The sequence below is a fragment of the Pituophis catenifer genome, unplaced genomic scaffold (genome assembly GCF_029215685.1).
Source record: "Pituophis catenifer annectens isolate HBS135680 unplaced genomic scaffold, rPitCat1.0.hap2 SCAF_10, whole genome shotgun sequence".
NCBI classification, from domain to species: domain Eukaryota; kingdom Metazoa; phylum Chordata; class Lepidosauria; order Squamata; family Colubridae; genus Pituophis; species Pituophis catenifer.
Genome location: NW_027256890.1, coordinates 9,010,726 through 9,021,342, shown reverse-complemented (window position 1 = coordinate 9,021,342; position 10,617 = coordinate 9,010,726). Strand labels below are relative to the sequence as shown.

General features: G+C 48.9%; 1 protein-coding gene across 1 annotated transcript in view; it reads left to right on the top strand.

Moving 5' to 3' along the window:
- SEPTIN5 (septin 5) overlaps window positions 1-8,527 on the top strand; it is a 27,082-nt gene extending 18,555 nt beyond the window's left edge. The window contains exons 6-11 of the mRNA XM_070951626.1: window positions 1,011-1,128; window positions 1,885-1,986; window positions 3,494-3,590; window positions 4,213-4,348; window positions 5,164-5,266; window positions 8,132-8,527. Coding sequence (XP_070807727.1) covers window positions 1,011-1,128; window positions 1,885-1,986; window positions 3,494-3,590; window positions 4,213-4,348; window positions 5,164-5,266; window positions 8,132-8,188 — 613 coding nt within the window. The 3' untranslated portion in view covers window positions 8,189-8,527. The remainder of the gene's footprint in view (window positions 1-1,010; window positions 1,129-1,884; window positions 1,987-3,493; window positions 3,591-4,212; window positions 4,349-5,163; window positions 5,267-8,131) is intronic.
- Window positions 8,528-10,617: the final 2,090 nt, after the last annotated feature.

The window sequence follows — 10,617 nt, the reverse complement described above, 5'->3', positions numbered from 1 at the left end:
CTCTCTATGTCTCTGTCTCTCTCCCCCTCTCTCTGTATCTCTCTATGTCTCTTTCCCCCCTCTCTCTGTATCTCTCTATGTCTCTCTCTCTCCCCCTCTCTCTGTAGCTCTCTATGTCTCTCTCTCTCCCCTTCTCTCTGTATCTCTCTATGTCTCTCTCTCCCCCTCTCTCTGTAGCTCTCTATGTCTCTCTCTCTCCCCCTCTCTCTGTATCTCTCTATGTCTCTCTCTCCCCTCTCTCTGTATCTCTCTATGTCTCTCTCCCCCTCTCTCTGTATCTCTCTATGTCTCTCTCTCTCCCCCTCTCTCTGTATCTCTCTATGTCTCTCTCTCCCCCTCTCTCTGTATCTCTCTATGTCTCTCTCCCCCTCTCTCTGTATCTCTCTATGTCTCTCTCTCTCCCCCTCTCTCTGTAGCTCTCTATGTCTCTCTCTCTCCCCCTCTCTCTGTATCTCTCTATGTCTCTCTCTCTCCCCCTCTCTCTGTATCTCTTTGTCTCTGCCCTGGCCGCTTCTCCATCCCCTGTCGTTGCCCTTACCTTCTCAGGCCAGGCGAGGAGTGACTGGGAGGGGAGGGCGAGGGATGGGGCCAGCCAGTGGTAGGATCACCTGACGGAGCCACAGCAGAGGGGCCAAAGAGCCGCATGCGGCTCTGGAGCCGCAGGTTGCTGACCCCTGACCTAGTTGGGTAATTAAATGTCTGCAAGAAAACAACCAGGTTCGGAGAGCATCGAGGACCCCTCCTAGGTAGTATGAAATAAACTTTTAAAAAAAAAAAACCAATAAAACTTTAAAAAAAAAAAGAAATAAACTTTTTAAAAAAATTTTAAACACTGTCCTAGTTCTTGACTTCTTGAACCTGACATGAGCTTTCTCTTTGTCATGCCCAAGTTGCTTTCCCCGTCTGGTTTTGGAATTCAACTGGGAGGGAATGTATCTGGTTTTGTTTCTGAGAAGCCAACCACGTGGGGATGGAGATTTTTGTCTTTTTTACCCCCTTTTCCATTGCAGATTAAGGCCGGTTGATGTGGAATTCATGAAGGCCCTCCATGAAAAAGTGAATATCGTCCCCCTCATTGCGAAAGCCGATTGCCTCGTTCCCTCCGAGATCAAGAAACTAAAAGAACGGGTAGGCAGAAAATCCCTTCTTTCTAAAGGAAAGGGTTTTTAAAATTTATTTACTTCTTTTATTTATGTCCCACCTTTTTATGATTTGTATAAAAAAAAAAAACTCAAGGTGGCAAACTTACTAATACTCCTTCCTCCTCTTATTTTCCCTACAACAACAGCCCTGTGAGGTGGGCTGGGCTGAAAAAGAGGAATTGGCTGAAAGTCACCCAGTTGGCTTTGATGGCTAAGATGGGATTTGGTGTCTCCTGGTGATTGGCCCAAAGTCACCCAGTCAGCTTTCATGACTACGGCAAGACTAGATTTCACCATCTCCTGATGATTGGCCCAGAGTCACCCAGCCAGATTTTATGGCTAAGGTGGGACTAGAACTCACCATCTCCTAGTGATTGTACCTAGCTGGCTTTCATACCTTAGTCAGGACTAGAACTCCCAGTCTCTTGGTGATTGGCCCAAAGTCACCCAGCCAGCTTCCTTGCCTTAGTCAGAATAGCAATAGCACTTAGATTTCTATACCGCTTCACAGTGCTTTTACAGCCCCTCTCTAAGCGGTTTACAGAGTCAGCCTACTGCCCCCAACAATCTGGGTCCTCGTTTTACCCACCTCGGAAGGATGGAAGGCTGAAGCCGGTCAGGATCGAACTGCTGGCAGTGGGCAGAGTCAACCTGCAATACTGCCTTCTAACCCCTGCGCAAAGAATACATTGCAATACATGACAGGTATAATATTTGATTTGAACGATCGTGTTTTTCTCAGATCCGGGAAGAGATTGATAAATTTGGAATTAAAGTTTACCAGTTTCCCGAATGCGATTCTGATGAAGATGAGGACTTCAAGCAACAAGATAGAGAACTGAAGGTGAGTCCAAAACCACATAATTCTTAGACTCGAGTATAGATTATATTACTCAACCAGCTAATCCAGTTTTGGGATTCCATGGGATTGCTTCCCTTTTGGTCAACACAAATTTTGTGTTCATGTCAATAAACACGTGAGGTTTGTTGCATCGAATGTGCCCAGAGTTTTGTTTTTTTTAATTTGATTTATATGCCGCCCTTCTCCGGAGACTCAGGGCGGCTTACAATGCGTTAAGCAATAGCCTTCATCCTTTTGTATATTTTTATACAAAGTCAGCTTATTGCCCCCACAATCTGGCTCCTCATTTTACCTACCTTAGAAAGGATGGAAGGCTGAGTCAACCTTGAGCCTGGTGAGATTTGAACTTGCAGTAATTGCAGGCAGCAGATGTTAATAACTGTTAATAACAGTGCTTTAGTCTGCCGCGCCACCAGGCTCTTTTTGCTCAGTTTGCTGCCTATTCAGAAGTGAGATCAACCTGGTTAAACTTTCAACCAGGTCCTCCTAGTAAACCTGTCTGCTTTTCTGATGGGTATCTAGGAAAGGCAACCTCGGTTGTGGTTCTTTTAACCCAGAGGTCGGCAACCTCAAACCCTCAAAGAGCCGCAAAGGTCCTAACCGGAAGCCCACCGTTCAATTCTGGAGCCGACCGGAAGTCCGGTTCCCCCACCATAGAGTCTCTTCCTAGTGCGGTGTCCTTTTTCCTCTACCTGTCCTAACCAAAAGCCCTATCAATTGTGGAGCCGACTGGAAAACCCATCCCTTGCCATAGAGTCTCCTCCTGGCACGCCATGCTTCCCCACCCCCCAACCCGGAAGCTCCTCTCAAAATTGTGGTGCTGACCAGCAACAGGGAGCCGCAGCAGAGAGATGAAAGAGCCACATGCGGCTCCAGAGCCGCGGATTGCTGACCCCTGTCCTAACCTATGTGGTTGTCCGAACCTATGGCACGCGTGCCGGAAGTGGCACACAAAGCCATCTCTCTGGGCACGTGAGCTGTTGTCTGTTGCTCTTCCAGATTCCAGCGCCCCAGCCAGCTGGTCTTCACGCACGTGGCAGCGCCGGAAACTGGAAGAGCAGCCACCCGGTGTGCATGCGCGCGATGGGAGGACGATCTTCCGGTTTCCAGCGTATGCATGCACACCGGCTACCTGGTCTTCACGCGTGCATGCATGCCAGAAACTGGAAGACCAGGTGGCCGGTCCTCATGCGCACGCTGGGAGGACGATCTTCGGGTTTCCTGTGTGCGCATGCGCACTGGCCAGCTGGTTTTCACACGCGCCAGAATGCCAGAAACGCGCCACATGCCAGAAACTGGAAATCCAGGTGGCCGGTGCGCATGCGCGTGCTGGAAATCAGAAGAGCATCTTCCCGGCGCACATATGTGCACTGGGCATCTGTTCTTGCGATTTCCGGCACGCGTGTGTGTGCAGCCGTTTGAGCACTCGGTGCCGAAAAGGTTCGTCAACACCATCCTAACTTCTCCTAACATTTTGTGTTTGCACCAGGAGAGCGCGCCCTTTGCAGTCATTGGTAGCAACACGGTGGTGGAAGCCAAGGGGCAGAGGGTCCGAGGAAGACTCTACCCTTGGGGCATTGTGGAAGGTAAGCTGTCTTTGTTGACTTCAACGTTGACCTGACGAACACCAGGATCTGTTGATCTATTTTCTTTGAAATCTAAGCGAAACTTTCGGATTTGGAAGCAGTGAAGCTCTGAAGGCCAAAACAGTGTGGAAGTTTTAGTTATGAGCTTCTGCGGTGGTCAGTTTAGGGTCAGAACCAATCCTGGTTTGATCTCGGCATATTCCAGTCAGATTAGAAGATGTTCCCAGTTGTCCTTTCAGAGATGTGGATTTTATCAGGGTTCCGACGGATGCCCTAATTAAACCATGAGCCTCGAGCCAAGCTTCAAAAGAAATCCAGTTATTTATTAGGAGCAACATGTCGGCATGTACCCCAGTGAAGCCAGCTCTGACCCTAAGTAATTTACGGCCCAATTATGACCCTGTTTCTTCCCCGTCCTCCCAGAGTGTGTCATAATGATGAGTGGATGGATGGATGATCTATCATAGATATAACGTGGAGCACTATATGAGAAGTTCTCTTTCTTCATTGACCTCTGTGTCTTTCCGCTACAGAATGATGAGTGGGCTCTTTTTAATTCATTGATGGGTTGAGTGGTTCATGCCACCCAACTCCAAAAGGATTGTCTTTCTGGCTTCCCTAGTGGAGAACCAAGCACACTGTGACTTCGTAAAGCTACGAAACATGCTGATCCGAACCCACATGCATGACCTGAAAGACGTGACGTGTGACGTTCATTATGAGAACTATCGGGCACAGTGCATCCAACAGATGACCAGGTGAGTTCCCTGACCCATCAGATCAGGAAGAAAGGAGGAGGGGAAGGAGAAGGAGAAGACTGTGGGGTCCTTGGTACTCTGTGAGCTTGGCTGTTTTCTTGGAGATGTTTCATGACCCAACTAGGCAACGTCATCAGTGCTAGGCGTTGTTTGGGTCATGAAATGTCTGCAAGAAAACAACTAAGTTCAGAGAGCACCAAGGACCCCACAATCCTTCTCCTTCTCTTTCTCCTCCCCCTCTCCCTCCTCCTCCTCCTTCTCCTTCTCCTTTTCCTTCTCCTTCTCCTTCTTCTCCTTTCCTCCTCCTCCTCCTTCTCCTCCTCCTCCTCCTCCTCCACTTCTTCCTATTCCTCTTCTCCTCCTTCTCCTTTCCTCCTCCTCCTTTCTTCTTCCTCTTCCTCCTTTCCTCCTCCTCCTCCTCCTTTCCTCCTCCTCCTTTCCTCCTTTCCTCCTCCTCCTCCTCCTTTCCTCCTCCTCCTTTCTTCCTCCTCCTTTCCTCCTCCTCCTTTCCACCTTTCCTCCTCCTCCTCCTCCTCCTTTCCTCCTCCTCCTCCTCCTTTCCTCCTCCTCCTTTCATCCTCCGCCTCCTTTCCTCCTCCTCCTCCTTTCCTCCTCCTCCTTTCATCCTCCGCCTCCTTTCCTCCTCCTCCTTTCCTCCTCCTCCTCCTTTCCTCCTCCTCCTTTCATCCTCCGCCTCCTTTCCTCCTCCTCCTCCTTTCATCCTCCGCCTCCTTTCCTCCTCCTCCTTTCCTCCTCCTCCTCCGAGAAGAAGTGAGACTGATTTACAGAAGTTAATTTTTAATCCTCCTTTTCAGCAAACTGACTCAGGACAACCGAATCGAAAGCCCAATTCCCATCTTGCCGCTTCCAACCCCAGATGCCGAAACGGAGAAGCTCATCAAGATGAAGGACGAAGAGGTAAGCTGCTGAATATGGCTAGTTCTTGAGTTGTGACCATCATGGAGCCCTGCCCATGGTGGTCATAAATCGTGACTCTTGCCTCAATAAAAGGGAAGATCTGTAGCTCAGGGTTGAACTGTAGAGTCCTTGATGCAAACATCTCTGCTTGCAGATGTTTCCCAACTAAGTAACTGTCAGCCATCAACAAGAGTGACTAGCATCGACAGAGACATACCCTGTTTCCCCGAAAATAAGACCACCCCTGATAACAAGCCCAATCGGGCTTTTGAACGCATGCACGAAAATAAGCCCCCCCCCCCCTAAAATAAGCCCTCCCTGAAAATATTTAAGCACATGCGCAGCCGGTCGCCACCATTTCCTCTGGTTAGGGTTAGGGAGACAGAGCTGAAAATCAGGTAAGACAGCAAGAGGAGCCCCGTCTTGCTCCACGTGCCCCAAAATAATAAGACCTCCCCAAAAATAAGGCCAAGCGCTTATTTCGGGGTTCAAAACAATATAAGACAGGGCAGTGGTGAAATGTAAAATTTGTTACTACCGGTTCTGTGGGCATGGCTTGGGAGGGGGGCTAATGTGACACTGAGCGTGGTCAACTTTTTTTTTTTTTTTTACTTTTAAAAGCATTTTTTCTACAACCTTAAGAGGTTGCAGGAAAAAAAATGCTTTTAAAAGCCTCTGATGATCCCAGCTGAGCCGCGCGATCATCAGAGGCTTTTTTTTTTTACTTTTAAAAGCATTTTTTCGGCCAAAGAGGTTGTAGAAAAAAAGCTTTTAAAAGTAAAGAAAAAAGCTGGGCATGGGGGGGGGGCGCGCAGGGATTAACTTTAATTAATTAATTAAACGCTAAGAAGAAAATCCAAAGACCAGAACACTTCTTCTTCCAGCAACCCAACATCCAGATAAGCAGGGATTAACACCAGACAAACAATCCTGCAGAAAATCATGCCCTAATCAAGGAATGACCAAGGAGAACACAACAGCCCTACCAACAACGCCATGGCAAGCCCCTGTCTGTGACTGTATATAAACAGGGAGCAAACCCCACACTCCCTAGCACTGATGATGTTACCTAGTCAGGTGACGAAACATCTGCAAGCAAATGCTCCGAGAACACCTGTAACCGATTTGCCCTCGTTTGATTTGGATTTACAATTGATTCGGAAAAAAAGCTGTTCCTCCATCTGAATGGAATCGACTAAGCGGATCTTAAAAGGATCTGATTGGAGGATTCCATTTTTTTGATCCGGTTCTGAAAACTGTGCATCGATCCCAACTGTTTGTGAATCAAATTCCCCGAATGAATTATTATTATTTTTTTTGCACTGCCTTAAGGAGAGCAACTTAAGGGGACGCATGGCTCAGTGGCTAAGACTGTGAGCTTGTCGACCGAAAGGTCGGCAGTTCAGCGGTTCGAATCCCGAGTGCCGCGTAACGGGGAGAGCTCCCGTGACTTGTCCCAGCTTCTGCCAACCAAGTTCATCTCCACCCCAGGCCACCCCAACGATGCCCTTGAAGTGATGTCCCAGTGCCTGGAGGCCGTGCGGGCCTGGATGGGGAGAAACAGGCTCCGACTCAACCCCTCCAAGACCGAGTGGCTGTGGCTTCCAGCGTCCCGATATAGCCAGCTGACGCCATCGCTGGCTATTGGGGGCGAATCACTCGCCCCCACGGAGAGGGCTCGCAACTTGGGCGTCCTCCTGGACGCACGACTGTCTTTAGAAGATCATTTGACGGCCGTGGCCAGGGGGGCTTTTTATCAGGTTCGCCTGATACGCCAGCTGCGCCCCTTTCTAGATCGGGACTCTCTACGCACAGTCACTCAGGCACTAGTCATTTCCCGCCTGGACTACTGCAACGCTCTCTACATGGGGCTCCCCCTGGGGTGCACCCGGAGGCTCCAGCTGGTCCAGAACGCGGCCCGCGCGGGGGATTATGGGGGCGACGAGGCGCTCCCATGTGACACCTCTCCTGCGCGAGCTGCACTGGCTCCCAGTGGTCTTCCGGGTGCGCTTCAAGGTGTTGGTGACCACCTTTAAAGCGCTCCATGGCTTAGGGCCAGGGTACTTACGAGACCGCCTTCTGCCACCAATAGCCTCCCACCGGCCAGTACGCTCGCACAGAGTGGGCCTCCTCAGGGTGCCGTCCGCCAGACAATGTCGGCTGGCGACCCCCAGGGGGAGAGCCTTCTCTGTGGCGGCGCCCACCCTCTGGAACAACCTTCCCCCAGAGTTACGTATAATAACAGACCTCCGGATTTTTCGTCGGGCCCTGAAAACCTATTTATTTCAACAAGCTGGGCTGGCCTGAGTTAAATTTTAAATTGATTTTAAATTGGGTTATCTTAATTTCGGCCAAAACATTTAATTATTTTAATATTGTTCTTAAATTTTGTATGCTTTGTTTTTATCTTGGCTGTGCACCGCCCTGAGTCCTATTTGGAGAAGGGCGGTATAGAAATTTAATAAATAATAATAATAATAATAATAAGTTCGAAAGCACTTATAAAAAAATGCAAGTAGAAAAATAGGGACCCCCTTTGGTGGGAAGGGAACAGCGTTCCATGCGCCTTTGGCATTGAATCATGCCGGCCACATGACCACAGAGACGTCTTCGGACAGCGCTGGCTCTTCGGCTTTGAAACGGAGATGAGCACCGCCCCCTAGAGTCAGGAACAACTAGCACATATGGGCGAGGGGAACCTTTACCTTTAAGGAGAGCAACAGACCTGGAGATGATTGGAAGGGCTTGTCCTCCGGTTAAATCCTCAAAAGTTTGGTCTTCCTTTATTTATTTTATTTTTAAACAAAACGGTGACACCCCCCTCTCCTCCCTTCCCTTCCCCTCCCCTCCCTTATCTCTCCGCAGCTGAGAAGAATGCAGGAGATGCTGCAGAAAATGCAACAGCAAATTCAAGAGCAGTGAGAAGGAACCAGGACGAAGAGAGCGACGGAGGGGTGTCTCTGTGTGTGTGTGTGAGAGAGAGAAAGCAACCTGGGCTCCATCCTGCTGGCGAAACAGCTTCAGGAAACTTTTTTTTTTCCCTACGATCCAAACGAGCAAATAGAGACTTGCGAGTGAGAGGCACCACCAACTCACCTTCTCCTTCCAAAGCTGATGAACCGTCTTGCAAGACGGGAAGAGGTCCCCCCACCCCTCGTTTCTCCGAGAGTATCCTAGTATTTAAATGAAAATTTCTGGGGGTGGGGGGGCGTCTGAAGTGTGAGGACTCTATGAACGTACACGTTAAATGTTTACGACTAACCACGGTGCTGTGATTTTTCCTCCTCCTCCTCTTCCTCTTCCTCGCCTTCTCTCCTTTCATCCCACCCCCTTTCTTAACACCTGCCTTTTTTTGTGGGGGGTGGGCAATGACATTCTTATGCATATCTGAGCAAAACGTTGGTGGGGCTTCCTGGGCAGATTTGATTTGGCTTGGGACAGACTTTTTGATTCTTTCCCCTGCCTGTTTTGAGATAATAAGGAGCAGAAAGTTGGCTGTTTGGGGATGAGGGATACAAAGAGAAAAAACACGAAAAGAAACCCAGTGCGCCAAAGAAAGGAAAAGAAAGGGGGAAAAACAGAAAGAGTAACTTCCCCATCACTCCAGCAGGTAGAAAGTTTAAATTAATTCATAGCTTGTCAGCATCTCGAATAAAAGCTGGCCTCTCTCCTCCACCCCCTTAAATTCATCTCTTAAGAAATAAATAAGAAAGAAACGCAGTGCAGAAAAGAAAGGGGGGGGGAAAGAAAAGAAAAACAGATTAAGAATAACTGGCCCATCACCCTCAATTAATTAATTTAATGAATTAAAACAATTAATGCACAGCTCGTCAGCCTCTCTAAATAAAACCTAATCTCCCTCTCTCCATAGTTTATCTCTAAGGGACAACCCCGCAGGGGTGAAATCTATTTACATTCCCTATTGGTTCGGAAGGGCGTGGGCAAGCACTCGCTCCGATTGCGTGCACGCCATCATCACATCAGATTTTTTAACTCTCTGAGCATGCGCAAAGCCTTCGCACGCGTAGAGGGTCAGAAACGGGTTACTTCCTGGTTAAAACCAGGAAGTAACAACATCTGGGTGGGTGGGCGGAGTCTCGTGCTGCCGGCGCTACCAGTTCGCCGAACCACATGTTGCCGGCGCTACCAGTTCGCCGAGTCAGATGCCGCCGGCGCTACCAGTTCGTGTGAGCTGGACAGAACCGGCAGGATTTCACCACTGCAACCCTCCTCCAGAACAAAATCCATAAATCAGATATTCCTTGTCAGCAAAATATATATATATATATATATCCAACCAGGGAAACCAGTTCGAATTCTTTTTTTCCACGGCTGTGCAATCCAGAAAGCGAAGCAGCTGCTTTGAAAGGTTGCACACAGGCTGTGTTAATATACCCCTCCATCCCTGGATGTCCCATTTTGCTTCATATCCGAAATGCTAGGAACTTTCCCCCCTTTATCCTATTTTCCCCTTGTTGGGGTTTTTTTTTTCCTTGCTAACCTGGTGCTGCAAAGACTTTTCTTGGTTTTTTTGTGTTTCTCGTGTGTGTGTGTGTGTGTGTGTGTGTGTGTGTGTGTGTGTGTGTGTGTGTGTTTTTAAAAGCAAAAGGAAATGATAACACTTTGGCCTGTTGAAGTGAGATAAGGATCCCCTCCCTACACCCAGCAACGCATAGAACCAGCGGCGTGCTTCTTTTAAAATAGTATTTTGTTTTTTGCCCTGTTGACAAAAGATAAACTTATTTTTCTCCCACCAACAAACTACTCTAAAATAAGAAAGTAAGACACGCTCACTCTCACATCGTCTTCACCAAACTGTGTTCCACTCAGCATTTCAGAATTCCTCCAAGTGGAGGATGTTATTTGGAGACCGAACAGCCCCAAAATTGGGGGGGGGGAACCAAACCCCAAATATAATTTGATTCCCTTGTCGGTCCACCCGAAATGCCTTTAATAACATGACTTCCCCATTCATCATTTTCTTCTCCTGTCCCTTTAGAACAGGTAGTACGCAGAGCCGTCTCCCCAGCCCAGCTCCGACACGGATGTGAGCGCGCCTCCCGCTAGCCAGCTGGTCTTCGTGTCTCTGTCACGCATGCGTGGGGGGCGGGGCACATGCGGGGGATGCCCGTGTTCATGCATGGTGGGGCGGGGCGCATGCGCGGGGGAGTGTAGGTTGGTGCAGGATGCTTTCCAGGCCCAAAATGGGGTGTGGGGCCCAGGGATGACATCCAAAATTTTTCCTTTTGTTATTGTGGGCATGGCTTGGTGAGCGTTGCAGGGGAAGGATATTGCAAGATCTACATTCCCACCCCACTCCAGGGGAAGGATACTGCAAAATCTCCATTCCC